The sequence below is a fragment of the Lepus europaeus genome, chromosome 4 (assembly GCF_033115175.1).
Source record: "Lepus europaeus isolate LE1 chromosome 4, mLepTim1.pri, whole genome shotgun sequence".
Taxonomy (NCBI): domain Eukaryota; kingdom Metazoa; phylum Chordata; class Mammalia; order Lagomorpha; family Leporidae; genus Lepus; species Lepus europaeus.
In genome coordinates, this window is record NC_084830.1 from 131,877,316 (window position 1) to 131,904,336 (window position 27,021).

Consider the following 27,021-nt stretch of genomic DNA (forward strand, 5'->3'; position numbering starts at 1 on the left):
TGACAAGAGCCTAGGGTGATTACTGACGCCATAAGCAAGAGTGTCAATTGTTAAATCAACAACAGGAGTCACTTTGCACTTACTCCCCATGTAGGATCTCTGTCCTTAATGTGTTTTACTATGTGAATTAATGGTATAACCAGTACTCAAACAGTACTTTACACTTTGTGTTTCTGTGTGGGTGCAAACTGTTGAAATCTTTACTTAGTATATACTAAAGTGATCCTCTGTATATAAAGATAATTGAAAATGAATCTTGATGTGAATGGGATGGGAAAGGAAGTGGGAGATGGGATGGTTGCGGGTGGGAGGGAGGTTATGGGGGGGAAAAAGCCACTGTAATCCAAAAGCTGTACTTTGGAAATTTATATTTATTAAATAAAAGTTAAAAAATAAAAAATAGAAAAGGAGAGAACAAAATAAAATATTTTATTTATTTATTTGAAAGTCAGAGTTACAGAGAGAGAGGAGAGGCAGAGAGAGAGGTCTTCCATCCGATGGTTCACTCCCCAATTGGCCACCATGGCTGGAGCTGTGCTGCATCGGTCCAAAGCCAGGAGCCAGGAGCTTCCTTTGGGTTTCCCACGCAGGTGCAGGGGCCCAAGGACTTGGGCCATCCTCCACTGTCTTCCCAGGCCATAGCAGAGAGCTGGATCGGAAATAGAGCAGCCGGGTCTCGAACCGGCGTCCTTTAGGCCAGGGTGTTAACCTGTTGCTTCACAGTGCCGAACCCTTTACTACTGGTCTTAATGGACCCCTTTGACACAAAATATGGCCCTAAGATGGCCTATTAAACTTACAAACGTAAAACAAATGTAGTCGATTCTACCTGTACCTCAAAGACAGTCAGTTGTATATTTATTACATTCTGTTCTATTTTATTGAAGAAATAAATCAACAATTGGTGACAAGGTTAGAAAATATAGAATAGATTATATGAGAAAAGAAGTGTCTTCTTTGAATAGATGCATTAAGACATATTTTTGAATCACGAGATAGATTCAACACTTTCCAAAATGTACGAATTTCAGTTTGTCATCAGTTTTCCTGCAGAGAAAAAAAGATGAGAAATTCTGAGCCCATAGGCATTTCGTTAGCATCCAGGCTCCACCAATGAACCTTGAAAATGTACTCAAGTTTCCCTACTTATTGACATCTTTAGAAAGAGTGACTGTAATTTAGGAATATTTTTGAAACTGTTGTTGATTACATAATGATGAAACTCAAAAATATTTCATATGAATTTTTATCTCCAAAAGTATGTCAGTGTACTTTTCGTTTAAAGGAAACACTCATTTAGAAGTCCCTTTTCATAAAATATTTTAATGTTCTCTTATTTTTTTTAAAGATTTTATTTTACTTGAAAGTCAGAATTACACAGAGAGAGAAGGAGAGGCAGAGAGAGAAAGAGAGAGAGAAAGAGAGAGAGAGAGATATCGATCTTCCATCCGCTGGTTCACTCTGCAATTGGCCGCAACGGCCAGAGCTATGCTGATCTGAAGCCAGGAGCCAGGAGCCAGGAGCGTCTTCTGGGTCTCCCATGTGGGTGCAGGGGCCCAAGGATTTGGGCTATCTTCTGCTTTCCCAGGCCATAGCAGAGATCTGGATAGGAAGTTGAGCAGCCGACCTTGAACCGGCACCCATATGGGATGCCGGCACTGCAGGTGGTGACTTTACTCGCTATGCCACAACACCGGCCCCGATTTTCTCTTATTTTAAAAAAGATCCAGGAAAATATGCCACATGTATTAGATGCTTTTTTTCATTCCGTGGATTTTTTGAAAATATTTAAAAGATCTATGTTTCTATACTTTTAGTATGCTAATATGTAATGAAGATGATTACTTTGTAATCTTAAAACTACTTTTATGGGGACTGGCTTTGTGGCATAGTGGGTAAAACCATCACTGGCAACAATGGCATTCCTAGGGGCTCTGGTTTATGTCCTGGCTGCTCCACTTCCGATAAAACTCCCTGCTAATGTCCTGGGAAAAGCAGTGGAAGATGGCCCAAGTGTTTGGGCTCCTACCTCCCATATGAAAGACCCGGAAGAAGCTCCAAGTTCCTGGCTTTGGCCTGGCCTCAGCCCCGGCCAGTGTGACCATCTGGGGAGTGAACCAACAGATGGAAGATTCTGTCTCTCCCTCTTCCTGGAGCTCTGACTTTCACCCCCCCACCCCCTCTCTGTAACTCTTTCAAATAAAAAGAAAAACACTTTTTTTAAAAAAAAAACAAAACCTTTTTATCTCTTTCACCTTTGAAATATACTTTTTACTATAGCTCAAACGAGTATTTTGTTGAGAAGTCATACTCTGAACAGATGAAACTCTTCAGGCTTTTCAGGTTCTGTCCCTTTTGTACTAATCATTAGGGGACTGTAACATATCCAAACCTAGTTCCTGAAGCTTAACAGTACACATGGCTCATTCTGACAGATGTGGACTGAGGAAAGGGGATGTTTTTTCTCCCTGGAAATAATCAGGCATAGACTGTGAGATGAATTGATTACTTCTTTGTTGAGAGAGTTTAAGCAATAATAGTCAGGTGAAAGTTAAATAGGATGACCTTTAGTTTTTGTCCAATGTGGAGGTTCTAGGATTCCCTGATTCATTCTTCCTGCCAGAATATGTAGGGATAAATTCAAACCAGGGACTCTCAACTCCTATAAATTGGAAGGTTCTATTTGTTAAAGTCAATGTGAGATGATTTGGATATTCTTTATAACTTAAATCACATCTTCAACTGAGTACATTTGTCTTAATATATAACTTTATAGTAAAGACAGAAAAAAATACATTTGAATACTTACTTAACTTCAGAACAAAAGAAGCAATCATTAGCGTAAGTTTTGCCATCTGATCCACAAATTGGTGCATATATTTCGTAACAAATTCTCTCTTCTCCTGGTGGTAGCTTTTCATAATGACTGCAGTCAACCTGAGAAGGCATATTAAAACCTTAAATTCTTTCACGAAAATAATTATTCCCAGGATTTGGGATTTTCCAAGCAATTTCAGAGGGCTTTCTATTCATTTATATCCTATTACAAATGTTGGTCTTCATCTAACTCATTTGAGATATGCCAAGTGCAAAGATTTTTTTTATCGGATCTAAAAACCTAAATAATAATTGGCTTAGGGCAGGTGTTTTGCACAGCAGTTAAGATGCTGTTTGGGATGTCTGCATCACATATCAGAGCGCCTTGGTTGAAGTCCCAGCTCTGCTCCTGATTCCAGCTTCCTGCTAATGTGCACTTTGGGAGGCTGCAGATAATGACTGAAGTACTGAGAAACCTGGATTCAGTTACCCCCTCCTAGAGTCAACCTGACCCAGCTCTGGCTGTTACAGACATTTGAGGAGTGAACCAGTGGATTACAGATCTCTGTCTCTGTCTCTGATTCCCTCTTTCTGCTTTTCAAATGAACAAAATAGATAAAAAACCTTTGCGGTAGTTGGTTCTCAAATCATAATTTGTTTAGAAGTAGAATTTTTTACACTTCACTGGTTGATGCATCAGTTCTTCACATACAGCACATTCACAAATGTAACCATTCTCTTGGGAATCACCCAGAAGTACAATATATTTTCTGTATCAATTGTCCTGTAGTTTCTCTTTCAGTTAAAATGTCCAAAATTAATGCAAGTGTGTGATATACTATAAGGAAAACGACTGTAATGTTAAGGACTATTAACATTATTGGTAACTTTTATCATTAGTTATTGGTAACAAGTTACTTGTTACACACTTTGCCAGCCCTTAGACAAATGCATCTTAACACCACACTTGGAATCACTGTCTAAATCCCTGGAGTAAAAGCAAGGTGGTGAGCTGCCTGTGGAAGCAGGTTGCAAATTCCCAAGAATATTTTTGGTATTTTAAATCAATGTGCATATTAAAGAGTATGAACACTAAGGTCAAACATATCTGAGTTCAAGTCCTGACTATATAACCCTGGAACAATTATTTGACTTTCCTAAGCCTTATCTTGTTTACTCATAAAATGAAGATAATAAAGACTACATTGTAAGATTTAATTAAAAAGTAGAAAGTAGATTCACACTGATACACACACACACACACACACACTTTCTCTGCAGGGCTTGGAAAATAATAAATGATGGCTACTGTTTTTGTCTCTTGACTTCATTTCCAGGCCTACACAAACAGAATCTCTATACAAGAAAGATTGTGCATCCGCAGCTCAATGTGCCAGAACTTCAGATGTAGTATTTTAAGAGTTGTTCATGTCTGTACTTGATATACTCAGACTTGAAATTGGAATCATTCCCCTTAATTCATTTTTCTGATATTATTGTCCATACATCTCTAAGGTTTTGGATGAGCTGGAGGATGCCAGTGTGAAGACTAGTATGCATGACATAGTGGTGGGAAGACCTTAAGGTTTTTGTACAGCAAAACACAAACAACAACATCCCATACTTAAGGCTATGCCAGCATAATTTCATTTTCTCTCTTTGCCTGCTAAAATCCCAGAAGTGACGCTCAAAATGTGACTGGGATGCTTCCAAGCTCTTAACCTTCTGTAAATCTTGTCATTCACTCAGCTATTCAATCATGAATGATAGCTTGAACTTAGAAATATATATCCCCAACCCCCTATTATTTTCTTCATCTATCTATCTATCTATCTATCCATCCATCCATCTATCTATATCTATGGTTATAGATCAAAGAATCTATGATGTGAAATAAATTGCCTGGGTCCTAAGATAACATAACTAATAAGCAACATAATGTAGACTAGAACTCAAATTGCCTCAGCACTGATTTAAAGGTTTCGCTACCACACCTATATTTTCTCAACAATATTCATATTTTAATCTGAGTCATGAAGCAAGGGTTAGATCTTCACTAAGATAGAAAACATAAAGCTGTGACTCAATTAAAAACATTTTTAAAAAGATTTATTTATTTATTTGAAAGGCAGAGTTATAGAGAGGCAGAGTCAGAGAGAGAGAGAGAGAGAGGTCTTCCATCCGCTGGTTCACTCCCCAAATGGCCACAATGGCTGGAGCTGAACAGATCCGAAGCCAGGATCCAGGAGCTTCTGAGTCTCCTACACGGGTACAGAGGCCCAAGGACTTGGGCCATCTTCTACTGCTTTCCCAGGCCACAGCAGAGAGCTGGATCAGAAGTGGATCAGCCAGGACTCAAACTGGTGCCCATATGGGATGCTGGCACCAGAGGTGATGGCCTTACCCACTATACCACAGTCCTAGCCTTATTTAAAAATGTTAATAAGACTCACAAAGTTCTTATTGAGCTTTACTATGTGCTAGATATTGCCCTAATCAATTTTCTTGTAATCTTAAGTCCTGTTGTACAGGGCCAGCCACAGGACCAAGGAGATGGAATTCAAGCCAAAGATTTTATAACTCTGACACTAGTGTCTCACCACTTTATTCTACCACCTCATTTTAGAAATCTATAGTTTTTTTTTAATAAAATCAGTTTTGGTACTCAAAAAGTAAATCATCAAACACACAAAAATTAATTAATATATTGTATCAAGTATTCCTTCACTAGTAAAATTTTTCTTTACTGGTAGGATTTTTATATTAAGATGTATGTACTAGAATGGGCATTTAGCCTAGTGGTTAAAATGTTCATATTACATATTGGAGTACCTGGATTCAATAGTTGATTCTGACTCTTGATTCTAGCTTTATGCTAATGCATACCCTCAGAAGCAGTAGTGATCTCTCTCGTAATTGGGTTTTTGCCACTCATCTGGGAGACTTGGATTGAGTTCCCACCTGCCAGCTTCAGTCTCTCCCGATTCTGGTCCAGGCTCAGACATCTTGGGCATTTGGAGAGTGAACCAGCAGATGGGAGGTTATCTCCCCCCCCCCCAATAAATAAAATAAATTTAATGAAATGTATATACTAACCTCTTCCTCCTGTATGACACATTTTGTATCTGGAAGAAAAGCAGTGATGACAGTGTTAAACTAAAACTCTGAAAGAACCTAATGTTATTAGAGAAACAATCTTGGAATTCCATTTTATCTCTCAGCTTATCATAAGAATATAAGGCTCTCTTGAGAACTGTGTATCGGCATAATGTCAAAGGTTGAAACCCTTAATACAGATCTTTTTAATCCTCCTCCCCCTTCTTTGGAGCAGCATTGGCATGGAGCCAAAAGGAGGGAACTGCCACTGTGAGAAAAGAGTAGTTTGTCTTATTCACACTCAGGTTAGTTCACAGTCTGAGTTCAGTAAATGCTGAAAAAGCAAGTGAACCACATGTGTAAGAAGCATCACTCTTACGTATCAGGCATAAATGGTAGAATTTGAACCCATAGTTTAAAAACCTAGGGAAGTGTATTTTAACTTAATAATGGAAGAACAATACCTCATGTTAACAAAGAATATATTGTAATGTTTTATGAAGAAATGAGGTCCCCATAAATGGTAATATCAGCTCAAAGCAGAATCTGAATGATCATCTTCCCTAAATGTTACAGAAAGTATCTGTAGGGATTAGCATTTGACCCTAGCCAACTATTAACATCCACACAACTATTGATGTAATGTGATTTTGCAATTAGCTGCAAAAATGCATTTCAGAAAGCTTCCCCTATTACCTATATGATCCATGTATTCCAGAATTTCTGTGGACAGAAAATAACACGGGCTGCCTATAATAGGGCAGAGGCAGTGCTCTGACAGAGATACTCACCAAATATCGTTGCAAATGCTAGAAATAAGACTAGGACAGATGTTGCTGTTTTCATGCTGCTGGACCGGCCAACGGCAGTCAGATGCAGGCAGAAAAAGTAACCTTGTGTGTCTGCCCAGCAATGTGAGTCCTGCCTTATATATTGTGAAAGATCTATTTTCAGTGGCAGAATACCAGGAAGGTGTCATAAATGTCTGCTAGGCATCGGAACTCTTTTCTTGTGGAAGATATTGCATTACCTCTGTACAAACTGAAAGGTTTATGAGTACTTGCCCATTTTTATGTAACCTGATCATATTAACAAGTCTGAGAGATATTATTATTCTTTCTTTGTTTTACAGATGAAGGAGTTTAAGGAAGTTAAATAATTTCCCTGAGATTACTGAATACTCTTTGTTACAGTACTTTTTCCAGGAACATGTTCAGCCCAGCTGTTTTATTGTTTTTGTCACTTTCCCATATCCAATATCACTTCCTTTTCACTTCTCCAGACTGAGCAGAAAGAGGTATTCACGCCAAAATGTTGATTCAGTAGGAGCAAGCAATGACCAAAAACCTTTTAAAATTTCTTAAAATATTTTTAGTAATAAGTAATATTTGTACATTTTCATGGGATATAGTACACTATCTTGACACATATTTACAATGTCTGCTAATCAAATCAGCAATTAATGTTTCTATTTTCTTACCTTTTCCTTGTGTTTGGAGCCTACTGGCTCTTCTTTTCTAGTTCTTTATGCAGAATATAACACTTTACTGAAAGTATATTCACTCACTGTGCTGTGGAACACTAGAATTAAACCCCCTCCAAAAAAAAAGAAAAAGAAAAAAAGCAAATGCTGGTGAAGATGTGAGGAAAGGAAACCCTTATGCAGACTTAGTGAATTTGTGCAGCCATTATTCAATAAACTAAAAATACATCTACTATATGACCAGGCTATCCCACTTCTGAGTTATTTCTAAAGGAAATGAAGTTAGCATATCAAAGGGATGCCTGTACTCCCATGTTCATTGCAGCACAATTTGTGGTGGTTGAGATGTGGAGTCAACCTAGTTTTGAATTGCTGAATGAATGAATAATGAAAATGTAGTATATATGCACATGGAATATTTTTCAGCCATATAAAGGGATCAGTGCTTTTTTTGGTAAAGGTTTATTCACTTGAAAGGCAAAGTTACAGAAAGAGAAGAGAGACAGATTGAGAGATCTTCCATCCGCTGGTTTACCCCCCAGATGTCAGGCCCAGGGGAAGCTAGGAGCCAGCAGCCAAGAGCTCTTTGTGGGTCTCCGAAGTGGATGGCAGGGGCCCAAGTACTTGGGCCATCTTCCACTGCTTTCCCAGGTGCATTAGCAGGGAGCTGTACCAGAAGTGGAGCAGCTGAAACTCAAACCGGTGCCCATATGGGATGTCAGTATTACAAGTGACAGCCCAACCCACTGTGTCTCAGCGCTGGCGCCAAGGGATTAGAGCTTTTTTTTTTTTTTAAGATTTATTTATTTATCAGAAATGCAGAGTTACAGAGAGGCAGAGGCAGAAAGAGAGAGAGATCTTCCTACCATTGGTTCACTCCCCAAATGGCCGCCACGACTAGAGCTAAGCCAATCCGAAGCCAGGAGCTTCCTCCAGGGCTTCCACTCAGGTGCAGGGGCCCAAGGACTTGGACCATCTTCTACTGCTTTCCCAGGCCAAAGCAGAGAGCTGGATTGGAAGTGGAGCTGCTGGGACTTGAACCAGCGCCCACATGGGGTGCTAGCACTGCAGGCGGGATCAATGCTTTTTATCAAGGAAATAACTTTCCCCCAAATCTCACATTTAAAGGGGTGGTAGAGTTGGTGGAGCTCATGAGCACTCATCCTCATTTACCTGACAAATCTTTAGCTTTTTTAGCAAAAGGCTTTCAGAAGATCACTGACCTCATCCATGCAGACCATAAAGAGCTTTTTTATACGGTCATCTTAGCATGAGTAGATCTCAAGGCTCAACTGTTAATTTTTTTTTTTACATTTATTTTATTTATTTGAAAGAGTTACAGAGAAAAGCAGAGACACAGACAGAGAGGTCTTCCATCCACTGGTTCACTTCCCAAATAGTAACAATGGCTGGAGCTGAGCTGATCCAAAGCCAGGAATCAAGAGCTTCTTTCAGGTCTCCCATATGGGTGCAGAGGTCCAAGGACTTGGGCCATCCTCTGCTGCTTTCCCTGGCACATTACTGGGGAGCTGGGTCAGAAGTGGAGCAGCTGAGAGTCTAGCCGGTGCCCATATGGGATGCTGGCACTGCAGGTTTTAACATGCTGCACCACAACACTGGCCTCTTAACTGTTCTTGAAGCTTTGGCCATGCCTGCCTAGTCTACAAACTCAGGCTGATAGATCAAAAAGGAGATGGTAAAAGCCCTGGGTCATAAATGATAAAGTCTAGAATACTGATTTTAGAATGTGCCATTTTTAGAAAAAGAGTATCTGATAAAAAGTCTTAAAGAAACATCTGCAGTTTTATAGGTAGAGTTGAAAGAAACTCTGTATACCACTAATGAAAATAATATCTAAGGCTGAGAGGCTGCAATTCATATTTGTTGTCCTTAAAAGGATAAAGATAACTGGAACTTGTGCCAGAATTATTTCCGGACTAGTTTCAGAATGTTCCTGAGAACTGAACCTGTGGTAGTCTTACAGACTTGAATTCATTGTCAGTTGCATCATTCTCTCTATGACCTCATGCAAGATATTTATCTGTTTTTCCCTTTACTTGATCATTTAATAAATACTCATGTGCATGTTCTGTGCCTTAGATATTGTATTGCATATTGTCATGATCAATGAGAAACTCTGCAACTGCCCTAACATAGCTTGATAAAGACTCTGTCCTTGGCCAATGTCAGTCAGCTTCCTCTGAATCCTCTCTCTCTTTCTTCTCTTCTCTTCTCTTCTCTTCTCTTCTCTTCTCTTCTCTTCTCTTCTCTTCTCTTCTCTTCTCTTCTCTCTCTTCTCCTTTCCTTTCCTTTCCTTTCCTTTCCTTTCCTTTCCTTTTCTTTTCTTTTCTTTTCTTTTCTTTCTTTTTTAAAGATTATTTATTTGTAAGTCAGAGCTACAGAGAGGGAGAGACAGAGAGATCTGCTACCTGGCGGTTCACTCCTCATGTGACTGCAATAGCCAGGGCTGAGCCAGGCCAAAAAAAGGTGCTTTCTGTGTCTCCCACTTGGATAGCAGGCATTCAAATGCTTGGACCATCCTCTGTTGCTTTTTCCAGGGTATCAACAGAGAGCTGAAGTGGAACAGCCAGAACATGAACAAGCACCCATATGGGATGCCATTGTCACAGATGGTGGCTTTACCTGCTACCACAAAGGTCTTATCCTTGTACCCTAGCCTGTCTTTGGTGTACCCATCCCATCATCCCACTATTCTTGATGTCTCATCATTTTTGATATTTGATCAAATTTTTCATCATTCATCTCTGATATAAAGGTCCTTGGCCTCTCTTTAGTATGAATACTGTAGTTAAGTCTGACAAGAATCTACCTAACCTTAACATCTCCTCTTAGTAATTTTCCAGGCACTGACAATCCTCTCCCATAGTCTTCACTATAAATCCCTACTTGTCCTCTTTGAATTTGGTTTGAATCCCAACCTTTCTCCCCTACTACAATACTCCTATTGTAATATTCTCACATAAAATTTTCCTTATCGTTTTAACAAAAGTTTGAATAATAATAAATAATTTCAGGATTAATAATAACGCTTCACCATCAGTTAGCACTCATGATTTTAAATGTGCTATGGTGGATAGTTGAATATCTGTCAGGAACCCTGAAGAAACTATTCCTTTATTGAATATGAGGGTGACCACCTTCCACATTTTTAACTTTTACTTTTTTAGCAGCAAAACACTTTAATACTAATAGTAATAACTGTGTGTATACTTAGCATATTTTATGTCAGGTACTTTTTTCTAGCTGTGTGTACATTAACTCATTTAGCTTTTAAAACAAATTTGTGAGATAAGTATTATGACTACCAAGACTACAAAAATGAGTGAAGTGAGGTACAGAGAGACACATAAGTTATTGAAAATCACAAGAGTAAATAGTGGAGTTGGAAAATGCTATATATAAACAATATAAACACATAACAGGTTCTCTGATGAAGTAGAAATGTGGTAGCTTCATTCCCTAGTCTTCATTTTCCTATTAGGATGCCTGAGTCATGGCCATGGAACCCTCTGGACTATTTGCAGTAGTTTGAAGATCAGTAGCCTAGATGAGAAGTTCCAAATTCCAGAATTATGCTGTGATAAAGTTTTGGTGATGTGAGGCAAAATAAGAAATTTTGACTGTTACTAGTGTTGGGAATAATATTTAAGAATCTTTAAATGTAAAAAAAATTCTATTATTTTTCAAGTTTCACAAATGAAGTAAAACATTGTATAGAATGACCTTCAATGTCCCATTCCTGACCTTAAGCATGTATATAATTTGTTATTGAGACATATTTCAAAAAGCCTGGTGAAACTGAGCTCCTATTTTGTACTGTAACTTGTGTACTCTCTTTCCAATTATAGTTTTCCAAATCTTCCCTTCCTCATCTTTCCATGGATACATGGAAATGTATCCAGTAAAAATTCTAGAAGTTATAGATATTTCTATTCCCATTTTACAGTTGTCAATGAGGCACAAAGAGATTAAATAATATTTTCAAGATTTATTTTTAAACAACTTGGCTTGTACTGGAATCCAGACCAATCTGTCTCAAAAACTCTAGCTCATATTTCCTCTGAGGATCAGTTAATTTAGGATTATAGTTACCCTTAAATGCCAGATATAGGGAAATCACCAAAACTCCAGGATGAAACCATAATAGGGGGTGCTCAAGGCCAGGGAGAAAGCAGTTAGCTGAAGACCAAGAAAAGACTCAATCTGAAGACTTCAGACCCAGAGTCAGAGGAGGATTAACATAACTGTCACTCTACAGCAGTGTCAGAATACTGGGCAGGGTGGGACTACAGTTGCTTAAGCCTCTTCTACTTCTCTGGTGAAAACTGGCTCCAGAGTCTGAGATCTGTAGATGTGTATGCAAGGGTTAAGTGTTCACCAATAGAAAAATAAATGTTGCACAATCCAGAAATTAGAAATTCCTGACACAAAGTCTCTTGAGTTCTTTAGAAATGTCTTGCAGCACTGTGGTAATCTTTTATCCTATGTAAGCAAGATCTTTTTAGGCAGCCTTGTGTTTAAACTGAAAAAAAAATTAGAGTCACTTTGAAACTGGGATTTGTTTTCCTAAAGAATTATAAAGTATTTTCATTGTGTGTTGGCATGGGGAAAGTGGAGAGAGCATTATGGTTTATTTGAGAATTTACCTAAGAACTTAGTCTGTGTAGCATATCCTTCCCTATTGTCATTGGTAATTAATATTCTTAAGTCACTGCTATGCCTTTTTTTTTCTTCCATGGAGGCTGGCTTACTGCATTAGAACAGATTTATAAGGTTACTAGTATAGGTCAAGAATATACGAGCATGTCCAAAATTGTACATCTCCTCCCTCTCTTTTTCCCACTCTTATATTTAACAGGGATCACTTTTCAGTTAAAATTTAAACACCTAAGGATAATTGTGTGTTAATTACAGAGTTCAACCACCAGTACTGGAACAAAAAAATACTAAAATGGATAAAGTATTACATTGTACATCAACAGCCAGGACAAGAGCTGATCAAGTCACTGTTTCTCATAGTGTCCATTTCACTTCAACAGGTTTCCCCTTTGGTGCTCAGTTAGTTGTCATCGAGCAGGGAAAACATATGATATTTGACCCTTTGGGACTGGCTTAATTCACTCAGCATGATGTTTTCCAGATTGCTCCATCTTGTTGCAAATGACCAGATTTCATTGTTTTTGACTGCTGTATAGTATTCTATAGAGTACATGTCCCATAATTTCTTTATCCAGTCTACTGTTGATGGGCATTTGGGTTGGTTCCAGGTGTTAGCTATTGTGAATTGAGCTGCAATAAACATTAATGTGCAGACGGCTTTTTTGTTTGCCAGTTTAATTTCCTTTGGGTAAATTCCAAGGAGTGGGATGGCTGGGTTGTATGGTAGGGAGGAGATGTACAATTTGGGACATGCTCAATTGGACTTGCCCCAAATGGTGGAGTTAGAAATGTGCCAGGGGATTCCAATACAATCCCATCAAGGTGACATGTACCAATGCCATCTCACTAGTCCAAGTGATCATCTTCAGTTCACAATTGATCACACTGAAAGGTCTAAGAGTCAAAGGGATCACACAAACAAAACTAATGTCTGCTAATACTAACTGATAGAATCAAAAAGGGAGAGAAAAATCCAACATGGGAAGCGGGAGACACAGCAGACCCATAGAATAGCAGATGTCCTAAATAGCACTCTGGCCTCAGAATCAGCCCTTTAAGGCATTAGGATCTTGCTGAAGAACCCATGAGAATATTTTAGGCATGGAAAGCCAAGACACTCTGGAAAAAAAAAAAAAAAAAAAAAAAAGAAGACCTAAATGAAAGGTCTCTGTGAGTGAGATCCCAGTAGAAAGAACGGGGCCTTCAAAGAAGGAGGTACCTTTCTCTGAAGGGAGGAGAGAACTTCCACTTTGACTATGACCCTGTCAGAATAAGATCGAAGTTGGCGAACCCTAAAGGCTTCCATAGCCTTGGCAACTCATGACTAGAGCCTAGGGAGATTACTGACGCCATAAACAAGAGTGTCAAATTGTTAAATCAACAACAGGAGTCACTGTGTACTTTCGTCTCATGTGGGATCTGTCCTTAATGTGTTGTCCAATGTGAAGTAATGCTATAACTAGTACTGAAACAGTATTTTTACACTTTGTGTTTCTGTGTGGGTGCAAACTGATGAAATCCTTACTTAGTATATACTGAATCGATCTTCCATATATAAAGATAATTGAAAATGAAAAAAAAAAACTTGGTGTTAAATTGGAAATTGCATAGAAGATTAATCAATTTTTAAAAATATCATGTAGGATCTCTCTCCTTAATGTGCTGTACATTGTGATTTAATGCTATAACTAGTACACCAACAGTATTTTTCACTTTGTGTTACTATGGGGGGGGGCAAACTGTTGAAATCTTTACTTAATATATACTAAACTGATCTTCTGTATATAAAGATAATTCAAAATGAATCTTGATGTGAATGGAAAGGGAGAGGGAGCAGGAAAGGGGAGGGTTGTGGGTGGGAGGGAAGTTATGGAGGGGGGAAGCTGTTGTAATCCATAAGCTGTACTTTGAAAATTTATATTCATTAAGTAAAAGTTTAAAAAAAGAGAAAATAAAGAATATACGAGGATTCTCTTCCTCTACACCCTCACCAACACTGACTAAGTACTTTTTTTTAACGCTACCCCATGCAACAGATATGAGATAATACTTAATTGTCATTTTAATTTGTATTTCTCTGATGATTAGAGGTGTTGACCCTTTTTTCGCTTGGCTGTTTGCCATTTGTATGTCTTCTTTTGAGAATGTCTCATCAGGTTATTTTTGTCTTTTTTTTTTACAGGGTTATTTTGCATATATGGTAAATTGATTTTTGACAGGGATGCCAAGATAGTACTTTGGAGAGTGGTTTTTCTAAAAGTTAGTATGGGGACAACTAGATATCCACATGCAAAACAATGTGGAACCCTATACAAAAATTACCTCAACATGGATTAAAAACTTTTAGGGATAAAACCATAAAACTTGTAGAAGAAAATTAAAACATAATTCTTCTTGACTTTTTTAAAAAGATTTATTTTATTTATTTGAAAGACAGAGTTACAGAGAGAGGTAGAGTCCGAGAGGGAGGTCTTCCATTCTCTGGTTCACTTTCCAGATGGCTGCAACGGCCGGAGCTGCACCGATCTGAAACCAGGAGCCAGGAGCTTCTGCCAGGTCTGCCACATGGATGCAGGGGCCCCAAGGACCTGGGCCATGTTCTACTGCTTTCCCAGACCATAGCAGAGAGCTGGATCGGAAGAGGAGCAGCCAGGACTAGAACCAGTGCCCATATGGGATGCCAGCGCTTCAGGCCAGGGCTTTAATCTACTGTGCTACAGCGCCAGCCCCTCTTCTTGACTTTTGAATGGGACATGGTTTCTTAGATATGACAGTAAGAGTACAAGAAACAAAGATAAAATAGTTAAAATGCACATTATGAAAATTAAAAGATGTTGCACTTCAATGGACAACTCAGAGAATGGGAGAAAATTTGCAAATCATGTATCTATCAAGGGAATAGTGTTTGAAATATATAAAGAACATGGAATTCTAGAATAAAAACCAAGCAATCCAGTTTAAAAAATGAGTAAAGGTTCTGAATAGCCATTTATCCAAAGAAATAAAAATGTTCAAAAGCAAATGAATAAAGCCTCAGTTTTGCTAGTTATTAGGGAGTGCGAATCAAAACCTAATTCAGATACCACTTCACATTCATTAAATAGATGGATAAACTTAAGAAAAAAAGATGCAGTATTGACAAGGATGCAGAAAAATCAGAATTCTTAGACATTGTTGGTGTAAATGTAAAGGTAAAATGGTGCAGCTGCTGTGGAAAATAGTTTTGTAGTTTCTCAAAAAGTTAAACATAGAGTTAGTATGTAACCTAGAAATTCTACTATTAGGCTTTTACCCAAAATCACTAAAAATGTATTTCCATACAAAAACTTGTACAAGAACCTGTGTAGCAACTTTATTCATAATAACTCCAAGGTGGAAACAACCTAATTATTCTTCAGTTGACAAACGATTAAATGTAGTGTATCCATACAATATTATTCAGCTCTAAAAAAATGATTTACTAAAACGTGCAAAAACATGAATTAATCTTGAAAACCTTATACCACTAAGTCAAAGAAGCCTGACACAGCACATAGCGCCTAATCACAAAAAGCAAATCCATAAACAGCAATTATATTAGTGATTTCAGAGGCTAGAAAGATAGGGTAATGGAAGTTCCTGATAATGGATATGGAGTTTCATTATGGAACTATGAAATGTCCTGGAATTAGATAGTGATGATAGTTGCACAATTTTGTGAATTGGCTGTAAACTACTGTACTATACACATTAAAGCTACAAATTTGATGCTATGTGAACTATTCCTCAATAATAACAATAGCAATAATAATAAATATCCATTTGGATCATGTATTGTCATGTTCTTAAGTCTCCTTCAAGGAAGAACATTGATACATTTCTTTGGTTTTTGGAAATTATAGACGAATGATTTTGTAGAATGTTCTTGAATTTGTGTTTGATGTTTTATGATTATATTCAGATTATGCTTCTTTTGGTCAGAGGAATCAAGAAGTTATGCTGTGTTCTCCAGTGTTTCTTTTCAGATAGTATTATATGTGATGTTGAATAGCTTATCAATAATGATGCTAACTTTGATCACTTGAGCAAGGTAGTCTCTGCCAGTTTTCTCTAACATAAAGTTACTTTTTTCCTTTCATAGTTAATAATATTTTCTGTAGGCCAGCGCCACGGCTCAATAGGCTAATCCTCCGCCTGCGGCGCCGGCCCACCGGGTTCTAGTCCCGGTCGGGGCACCGGATTCTGTCCCGATTGCCCCTCTTCTAGTCCAGCTCTCTGCTGTGGCCTGGGAAGGCAGTGGAGGATGGCCCAAGTCCTTGGGCCCTGCACCTGCATGGCAGACCAGGAGAAGCACCTGGCTCCTGGCTTCAGATCAGCCCGGTATGCCGGCAGCAGCGTGCTGGCTACAGTGGCCATTGAGCGGTAAAGGAAGACCTTTCTCTCTCTCTCTCTCACTGTCCACTCTGCCTATCAAAAAAAATTAATATTTTCTGCAAAAATTCTTTGAAGTTTTGTAAATAAATCATTTTTATTTTTTTACCACAAAAAATTGAGTGCTGAAAAGTATTGCCTGCATTTATTCATTCAGTAAAGGACATATTTAATGTTTTTTTTAATGAATAAGACATGATTTGGAGCAGATCTCAACTTCTTTGATTCTTTTCCAAAACTGGTTTTTGCTCATGCAAGACCATACATCACATAAAATAAAGTTTTTTGTTTGTTTGTTTTGTTTTTTTGACAGGCAGAGTTAGACAGTGAGAGTGAGAAACAGAGAGAAAGGTCTTCCTCCCATTGGTTCACTCACCAAATGGCCACTACGGCCAGAGCTACGCTGATCCGAAGCCAGGAGCCAGGTGCTTCCTCCTGGTCTCCCACGCGGGTACAGGCGCCCAAGCACTTGGGCCATCCTCCACTGCCTTCCCAGGCCACAGCAGAGAGCTGGACTGGAAGAGGAGCAGCTGGGACTAGAACCATGCACCCATATGGGATGCCGGCACTGCAGGCGGAGGATTAGCCAAGTGAGCCACGGCGCCAGTCCCAGTTGTTTTAATTATAGCTTATTTTCTCTAGATTTGGAGTGAATGATAACACATTGCCATAGGAATCATCATGGCATAGTGAAAAGAGGATTGGATTTGGGATTAGAAAATATGAAACTGAATGTTTTTATATATTTATATAATTTATATTTATATAATTTTATATATTTATATAATTTATGTAATATATATTTTCAACCTTTCATAATAGAATCAAACCAATGCTATGTTTGGTATAACCAAGAAGATTTAACAAAAATGAAAATACAGGGAAAAATATAAAGATGAAAAATTGCTCGTTGGGGTTTGCGTTGTGGTGCAGTGGTTTGGATTGCTGCTTGCAACACTGGCATGTTGGAGTGCTGGTCACAGGTGCACCACTTCTAATCCAGTTTACTCCTGGTGTGCATAGGAAAGCAGCAGAGAATGTCTCAAGTGCTTGGACCCCCGCCATCCATGTGGGAGACTAGGGTGGAGTTCCTAAATCCTGACTTCAGCCTAGCCTGGACCTGGCTAATGTGGCTATTTGGAGAATAAGCCATCAGATGGAAAATCTCTATCTTTCCTTCTCTGTCATTTTTCCTTTCAAATAAATGAATAAGTAAATCTTTATAAATTGCCCATTAAAATTATTTGCAGGAAGATTTATTTTCCATTTTCCATCACACAATTTTGTTGTGTGATTAAGCACTCATTTTTTCCCCTTAAGTATACTCTTAGACTTAATGAGTAACAGACAGGATGTTATGGCTTACCAGAATAAAACCAAAATGTTAAAATGCAGATCCTTAAACAAGATGTGACCGTCACTGTGGAGAAAGTTGTTTCTTTGCTGTGTGTACTGTGTTGAGTGGATATTCTGGCTAAACCTTCCTGACAATGGACATATTTACAATGCATCTTCACAGACACTGACAGTGGGTGGGAGATTGTTAGGGGCCAGTTAGGGAGAGAACTGGAGGTTGAGCTCAGTTCCCACTTGCCAGGAATGACTCTGATGCAGAGACACAGTTCTGCCGCTTTGAACCCGGACCAGATTTGACCTTCCTCAAGAAATGCTTCTTGCTATTCCCATGCAGCAGTGATTTTGTTTTCCACAAATACCTTATGGTTTTGAGCTGGGTCAGATGTGTATATCTGATTTTTCCAATACAGAATGTATAAAAACTAAAGGTTTTTTACTTTGGGGGCTTTCTTCAGTTCTATTGAATTATAATCAGTGAGATGGGGTTCTGATATATTTATTTTAGATAGTTTATTATTATTATGCATCAAGCCTGATATTTGCAAACTTCAGATCTTACTCTAATGATGTTTCTATGTTGTAATTATGGCCATCAGTTTATTAGGCTGTATTAATAGGAGGAAAGGGTTAGTAGAGGTGATAGTTTATATTTCTCTGCACCTTTCTAATAAATATTAGGGTGATTAGTCCACTTCTGGACAATATATCAACATACTTTGCAATAGTCAATGCATAATTGTAATAGATATGGGCAAAATGGTCCAGGATAGACAAATATGAGGACTATGAGAGTTGATAAATGGTTGATAAGCAGAGATTTTTATCCTGGAGAAAATAAATTTTAATTGAAACAAAATGTTCATCTTCAAATATTTGAAAGTCTGTCAGTTTTAAAAAGGGTGAACTTCTTTGTTTTTGGTCTTCACTGGCCCTGATGGTTGTCAACCTTGTGAATGTATTTTTCAAGTAGAGTGTCAACAGTTACACCCCTACAACAATGATGGAACTGTAATCTTTCCATCAGTTTTGTAGTAAAACTAGGCCCATGAGAAATTCTTATGGAAAGAAGTGACCACTATAATCTTCCTTCTAGGAATGATTTCTTCCTTCTAGGAACAAAAGATTTTCCCTTTTAGGGAAGTTTGGAAAATAAACCAAGGTAAAGAACCAGTATGATCCATAGGCTAGATCCCAGTGGGTAAAAACTCCAGGGGAAATTTAGGTATTCAATGATATTTGTGCATGTGCACATGTGTGTGTGTATGTGTATATGTACATCTTTCTTGGAAGATAATTGAAATTCTTTGTACAAAATGTCTCCCAAACAAGACTTGTGTGTTCCTCAATTTTCTTTATTAACTGAGATAATACCTTGAGGATGGAGAAACAAATATAAACAGAGGGAAGGATAAGCATCTGGAGGGAGATTCTTTTACTGAGGTATTTTAAAAATCACTCTGAGTTTGTAGGATGAGCACAGCTGCTTTCTCCACTCAATAAAGTTCACTCTGAACCTGGCTCTGCTTCCACTCAGATATTCGGAGAAGATGAACATAAGTCAGTCAGAGCCCAAGGGTGATGCTGCTGATGATATATGTATCATTTTTCTCTACCCACATCCATTGAGAAATTAGCATGTTCCTTCATGAAGAAATTGAACTTTTCCATTGCTTTTCCTAAAGGAAGACAAAGTTAACAAGATTCACAAGAGGAGTTTTATACAATAGTAGACCTGAAAGAAAATTTTGCGATTATGAAACACAGCCTTGTTTTATACATGAGAGAATGGAGTTACCCAAAAGGAATGCTCTTGCCACAGGTAGTTTTGACAGAGTTGAATTTTCCTAATCCAGTGAATATTCTGCCCCATTTGTTGCTTCCACTTATCTTAGAACCCAGCTGATCACTCAGGATCTTAAAACAATAAAGAAAGAAGACTAACAAAGAAAGTTGAACTTTTCTATCCCTCAGCTTTTCCTGGTCTGCCATGTTTTCCTATCCATGCCCTTGAACATCGCAACTTTCCTGATCAGGAGCCAAGTGTGTATCTGTGTTACAGAATCTTTTCTTTTGTGAAATAAAACTTGCAGAATAGTAATAAATACATAAACATGTCATTCTGGGCTCAGAGTCTAAATGATATTCTAACTTGTAAGGAAAATCACAAATATGAGAAACACAAGATCTAAGGAAGTAGACAAAATGCAGGAACCTAAAAGGCAGTTAACAAATATCAAAGTGGACTTGATTTGAGATAGTCTGTGCTAAGCTGCACATCGTGCACCAAAGAAGTGACATCTGCCTAGTTACATTTCTTCAAAAACACTGTGTGGGCCAAGCACAGAATACATAAGCAAAACATGTCTATGGGATTCTGGTCCAAGTACTGACAGCTTGCATCCTCTATTTTAGATAAAGGAAAAACAATCATTTTGGCAACCTTATCTCTTCTTAAGACTACAGATAGTTAGATAACTCTAGGAAACTGAGTAAAAAGGATCTCTAGACATAGTGTATCTAAGAATAAACCTATTAGGGTGATTAAATCTTAGAAGTCATGCAAAATAGAGGTTTTCAATTACTTTTTAGTGTGGAGTTTAGGGTTCTTTCTTCAAACAAGATATAGTGTGGAACTCTACTACTTAAAATATCCAAAAGCTGAGATTGGGGTTGGAGACTACCCTAAATAACCTCCTTATTACCTGTGGTGACTCATGACTTGCCTCTACAGAATCTCTGGACTCCAGTGACAGTAGATTGAGAAATCTTGGTCTTGCTGGAATTTTACAGTTGACATACAGGAAGTGGATGTCCTGTGATGGGAGCAGTCTAAGCTGAAAGAGCAGGTGGCCCAACCCTGTTCTGACTGGATAGCATTCAGATTTCTGACCCTACCAGCCTTTATGTGTGAGAGTAAGTACAGCCCATGGAGAGCTGGGCAGAGTGCTGCAAAGAGGAGAGTTTGTAGTGAAGAGCACTGCTTCCAGACCTGCTTTTCTTCCCAAGGTACTCACAAGGTCTCAGTACACAGGTGACATTCATTCCCGTAGGTGATGTAGTCAGAACCACAAACTGGCAGGTATGTGATGGGGCAGGGAATGGCCACTACAGGATACTTCTTGTAAATGCTGCAGTCCACCTGGTCAGACACAAAAGAATGTCCAGCTTTTCTCCCAGACCTCAAACAAGGCTAGGACAGGCTACAAGAGCTAGAAGCTCCAGTTTGGATATTTTGATGCTGCTGTGGTTATTTCTGTAAGAAATAATATTAAAATGGTAGTACTACCAACAAGACTCATATTGTTAATGCTACACTCATTTAACAATTGCTGAGCATTTCTGTGTGCTTAATTCTTCATGGATTTTCTTTAGTATTTTGAACAAATGAATAAGATAGCTTCTTCTATGACCTCTATTTACAGGTGGGGAAATTAAAGCTGAGAGACATAGTTTGTGTAAGATTGTATAAGACATAGCTTGTATAATACTGATAAGTGGTAGAGTTGGGATTTGAATCCAGAGTTTGTGCAATTAATCAAGGCACCTCTGCCCTGCGTTTCATATGTCATTCATTCACAAAAAATATCATTAATTGCTCAGTTGAAAGGCAGTTCTCTCCTTTAGCTCTGGAATTTTTTTAAAAAAATAAGTTAAGGATATGGCCATTTTTATTCATATGAATGTTATATTTCTTCAGTGGAATTCTGAAAAGGAAAGGCCATTTATTTATCTGTGTTTGCTGCCACTTTCAACCTCTTTAAATATACAAATTAATCCTGTATTTATAAGTATTCATTCTCTACTAGTCAATAGCAATACAAATTAAAATGTTGTTCAATATACTCACCTTTGTTACAGGCAGACTGGTAACTTCTGAAAGAAATGTAAATAGAAAATTAAAGCTTTGAAATCTCACTAATTAGTTTAAGTTTTGTCCTACAATTAAAGACCCTGAATCCCCTCTGGCAATGAGGCTCAGCACATTCCCCATCTTTATGCAAAATCCTAGTTGTTAGCTAAGGAAGTTGAATGACCAGTGGGTTAGGTAGGTCCTTAGTTTAGGTAGAGAATAGCTCAAATTTCCTCTTTGTATTGATCACAGAACAATCGTTAGAGCTCATTACATCTTTTGGTAATGGTTCAAAGGCAGATAGCAATAAATCTTGCAGTCACCACTCCCAAGAGCTTTGATATCCTCTCCCTCCTGATTGAAAGGAAGGAATGTAATGAAATGTGTTTTGAAAGCTAGAAACTTACTTTAATTAAGTAGTTTTTCAATTGTGTCCCAGCTTTTGGAGAATTATGTTTGATTTAATCCTCCTATATTGATTTGGGAAAATCTCACAGTTTCTAATAACAATAACAACTTTCATTGTCCTTATAAAATGGAGAAGTATGGAGAAGTTGGGAAATTTTTGGTCCATAGGTACAAATAAGAATCCTTAAAAGGAAGACCTGAGATCCAAATCCTTCTAACACCTGCTAGAATGTAAGATATTTCCCTTCCCAGACCAGGGCTGTTTCTGTTACAGACCTATGCACTTTAAATCCACACAACCAAACTCTTTTAGATGCTCATATCCCAAGAAGTATCACTTAGGAAAAGAAGCTAAATGCTGTATGGGCACTGTCCTCCCCTAACTCACCAGAGCTGCTGCAGAAATGGATGACTGCACAGAGCACAAGGAGCTCCCTAGCGATCCTCATGGTGGACATGGCTGTGATGCAGAGGTGGCTCTGAGATGGTGACCACAGCTGAATGGGCTGCACCCTAGGAGAGAGGGATCATGCTTATATGGCAAGTCTCAGTTCCTCCACCTTTCCTGTGAGGTCATCCAGAGTCAGTGTTGGCCCTAAGAAAATCAAAAACATTGTCACACCGTGGGCGTTGTTGCTGTCCTTGTACTTAATTGCTGTTTCCTATATGTTCAACAGATTAATTGTTTGAGGACAGAAGTATTTTCCTGCCTCTTCAAAGATGTGAACTGTTACTTTGAATTCTAAATTTCCTGTAGAGCAGATTAATTATGGGACACTGGTCTAGTTATGAAATAAGTGAAAATCCTGAACTCTCTTTCATTACCAAAATGGAAGATATTAAACTTATATTAGATAGACTATAACTGTGCTTATATTTTGGCTCCTGGAAAAATATTTCTTCATTTTGAGGCAATGAACCTATGAAGCAAGCTGGAACCTAGTGGAAGAAACAGTGACTTTTAGCATTAATGAGGTTTGGAGTAGGACATGGCCATATTACTCTTGACACCTTCTGGCTGTTTGGTCTTGAATAAGTCATGTAAATGCTGTGAGCTTATATCAGCCAGAAAGGATGGACTGTATATTCTGAAATAACATCTACAAAAAATTAAGTGAATAATAAATGATATTGCAAGGCCTTCTAAAATTTTGGACTTTTGCAATTTCTTTGGGAGGCAATATAATACAGTGGTTAAGCACATGGACACTAGGTTTGATGGATCTCTTTGGAATCTTCCTTCTGAAATTATTGGTGATGTGCCTTTGAATATATGAATTATATTAACTTCTGAACTCTTTTCTTCCTTATTTCTAAATATTCTAGATATGACATTCTAGATATGACATTTACTTAACTGGGTGTTTTTGAATGTGAAGATTTTTTTTGAAAGTTTTGTTTTTTTGAAAGGCAGAGTTACAGAAAAAGAGAGAGAGAAATCTTCCATCTGCTTGTTCACTCCCAAAATGGCTGCAATGGCTGGGCCAGGCCAAAGTTAGAAGCCTGGAAATCCAACTGGGTCTCCCACATGGAGACCTATTTGGGCTGTCATCTGCTGCCTTCCCAGACACATTAGCAGGGAGACAGATTGGAAGCAGAGCAGTTGGAACTCAAATCAGTGCTCCAGTATAGGGTCTGGTTTCAAAGGCAGCAGCTTAACCCTCTGCACCACAACTTTGGCACATAGCATGAAGATTTTTCACACACACATGCACGCAGAGTCAGGCACCACTTAACAATAGGGCTGCATTCTGAGAAATGCATCATTAGGGATGTCATCATTTGCAGACATCATAGAGTATGCGTACACAAACCTAGATGGTAGAGCCCCCTACATGGTATGGCCCATGAGATTCAGGGCCACAGTAAACAAAGCAACAGATACTAAGTCAAGCACAGAAAAATGATGCAATTAAGAGATGCAGAACTTGAGATGTATGAGGCTGCAGTAAGTGTAGCATGGCATACTAGTTTACAGTAAGCTTTTTTGTAATTAGAAATACACTCTAATGATAAAAATAGAAATAAAGTAGAAATAAACTAGTAACATAGTAATTTATTATCATTATCAAGTATTATGTATTGTACATTAATGGTATATGGTATACTTTTATATGGCTGGAGGTGTAGTATATCGGTTTATGTACTACAAATGTAACACATTACACTATGACATTATGATGGTTAGAAGGTCACAAGGTGATCAGAATTTTTAGCTACATTATAATTTTATGGAACAAGTGTCCCAAAACATTGTTATGTGACACATGATTTTTATACATAAAATCTGTTGTAGATATGTATGCAGGGTTGTGTGTGTGTGTTTATTAGGATGGCAAACTCTTAATTAGATCTTGATGTATGGTAACTGATGATGTGGAATGTCATCTTCATGACAACTCATGGAAGAAGGAATTTTTATTATCCTAATCTCACCAGTGAGTGGGTTGAGGTTCAGAAGATTTAGGTAATCATTCAGTAATCACAATAACAATTAATGGAGTTAACTGTGCTCAGTCATGGAAGAGAAATGAAGTGAAGAGTCTTATAAAGAGAGGTAATTATAAGTTGTATTGTTTTCTCTGAAAGTTTGAAGAAAATGAATACTGAGAAAAGCCATGATTTCATTATTGCAGTTTGAAAATGCAATTTTGGCTAAGAGTAGTAGGAATGAGATCAAAGGGTGATCAGGGTGACATGGAAATACAGGGTCACACATTTTTTAAAAATGTTTTGGAGCTGAAAGAGATGAGAGGAATGGAAGGAAGCTTCAGCAAGTTTCACTGCTAGTCATAGAAAAGTATAGCACATGTAATTATGTACAGTGTATAGCATTTGATAATAATGGCAAACATACTGGAGTGTGTCTCAGATCCAAAGGGAAGAACTAGGTCTTTTTAAAAAGGTTTCTTTATTGGCCAGTGTTGTGGCATAATGGGTAGAACTACCACCTGTGACACTGGCATCCTGTCTAGGTGCCAATTCATGTCCCAACTGCTCCACCTCTGATTCAGCTCCCTGCTAATGTCCTAGGAAAAGCAGCAGAAAATGACCCAAGTGCTTGGGTCCCTGCCACCTACATGAGAGTTTCAGATGAAGCTCTTGGCTTCAGCCTGGTTTAATCTGGGTGATTGCAGCCACTTCCAGCAGATGGAAGATTTAGTCTCTCTCTCTCAACTCTGCCTTTCAAATAAAAAAGGAGTCTTTAAAAGTTTTTATTTATGTATTTGAAAGGAACAAAGATGGGAAAGAATCAGAAACAGAGATTAATCTTCTATCTTCTGTTCATCCCCCAAATTGCTGGGGCTGTTTCATGCCAAAACTGGGAGCCAAAGACTCAATCTGGGTCTCCCATATGGTTGACAGGGACCCAAGTAATTGAGCTATCACCTACTGCTTCCTAGAGTGTGCGTTAGCAGGAAACAGGAATCGGAAGCAATGTTAGAACTTGAACCAGTAGGGGATTGAGTATCCCAAGTGGTCTTTGAATCGCTATACCAAATGCCTGCTCTGGGGTTGCCTTTTGCCTTGGAAGAGTTAGGTTTATCTGGAAGCTTGAGAAGTATGGAGAAATATTGGCACAGACATCAGTGGGAACATAGCAGATAAATAATAATGGATGTAAAACCAAATGCCACTAGATGAAACCAGCACTAGATTCAAGAAGGCCAGTCTGCACCACTCTGGATATTTCTACCAAAATTCATTGTGATTCTGAGTGTAAAATGAAAACCAGTGACCTTATGGATAGGAAGTGGGTACATCTCAGACTTGAGGGGACCATAAAGACTTGTTAGGAGGTGACACGTCTTGGAAAAGAGTTACGGATTCCAGAATATTCTGATGGACTATGAAATTTGTAAGCATTTCCATATGTAGAGGTCAAGATTTGGGCAAAATGTGAACTTGTAGGTATGGGGAATATGAACAGTTGTTTACTGAGGCTGTGATTAGAAGGTAAGGTATTAGATTTCATTTCTTAGAGGTGATGTTGAGACAATGATCCTGAGACTGTATCAAAAAATAAAGCAGTTGAAGGATGGGTGGAGATGAAGGGTGTGGCCTTGTTTGGGTTTGGTAATTGTTTACATGATGAGGAAAATTTCAAGCTGGACACTGAGCCACAAATTACTGAGGGTCCCGCTGGGATGAGAGTAATCTGGAGATGAGAAGCCATACACTTCAGGCAGAGGGTAGTGTGTTCATTCCTTCATGTATTCCTAAGAGGGGGCAGGGTGGAGGGAGGGACTTGAAGGCTAGAAGACTCACTGTGCCCATGGGTCCATCCTGGGGAAGCCATGGTGAAGTTAATGCAGAAGAAATTCAAAACAGAGTAGGAAGAAAGCCTGAGAGTTTGGAAAGTTTCTTTCCTCTTAGGTTTGAAGTGCCACAGGAAGGGGAGGATGACTCATTAGAGGATTAGTTAAGGGTGAGGGAGTCTAACTGCAGCATGACCTGAATGAGGAGTTTCTCAGCCAATAAGCTGGAGGAAATAGGGAAGCCAGTGCCACAGCTCGTAGTAACCCAGGTGCAGACTGCAGCTATAGGAATGGGATACTTTATTAATAAAAGAAAAGGTAGCCATTTGTTAAGCACTTACCCTGTGCTAGAACTGTGCTACACCTGCTGTGTGAGCTCTCTCACTTAAACCTTAGAAGAAACTTAGGAAACTCCTACAGTTATTCTCTGTTATTTACTGGATGAAACATGGATTAGAGAAATATTTTTCCCTAAAATTTATTTATTTTTAAGGTAACATGAGAGAGAGAGAGAGAGAGAGATCTTCTATTAGCTGGTTCACTCCTCTACTGGCTGCAATGGCCAGGGCTGGGCCAGGCCAAAGTCAGGAGCCCAGAACTCCATCTTGGTCTCTCACATGGGTGGCAGGGGCCCAGGTACTTGGGTCATCTTCCATGGCTTT

The 27,021-nt window shown here is 38.5% G+C and overlaps 3 protein-coding genes across 3 annotated transcripts in view; 1 reads left to right on the forward strand and 2 right to left on the reverse strand.

The window, feature by feature from the left end:
* LOC133758779 (serine protease inhibitor Kazal-type 10-like) overlaps positions 1 to 27,021 on the forward strand; it is a 137,944-nt gene that overhangs the window by 33,875 nt on the left and 77,048 nt on the right. The gene's annotated exons all lie outside the window — the stretch shown is intronic.
* On the reverse strand, positions 454 to 6,800 carry SPINK9 (serine peptidase inhibitor Kazal type 9). Its single transcript, XM_062189720.1, has 4 exons — positions 6,705 to 6,800; positions 5,914 to 5,942; positions 2,810 to 2,937; positions 454 to 1,047 (listed from the first exon to the last, which is right to left on the reverse strand). The coding sequence occupies exons 1-4, from the start codon at positions 6,757 to 6,759 to the stop codon at positions 1,002 to 1,004; spliced, it is 258 nt and encodes an 85-aa protein (XP_062045704.1). The 5' UTR covers positions 6,760 to 6,800; the 3' UTR covers positions 454 to 1,001.
* On the reverse strand, positions 19,438 to 22,578 carry LOC133758777 (serine protease inhibitor Kazal-type 7-like). The gene is made up of 4 exons (XM_062189923.1): positions 22,489 to 22,578; positions 21,690 to 21,715; positions 20,857 to 20,981; positions 19,438 to 19,518 (listed from the first exon to the last, which is right to left on the reverse strand). Exons 1-4 carry the CDS (start codon positions 22,556 to 22,558, stop codon positions 19,473 to 19,475), a joined length of 267 nt encoding a protein of 88 aa, XP_062045907.1. The 5' UTR covers positions 22,559 to 22,578; the 3' UTR covers positions 19,438 to 19,472.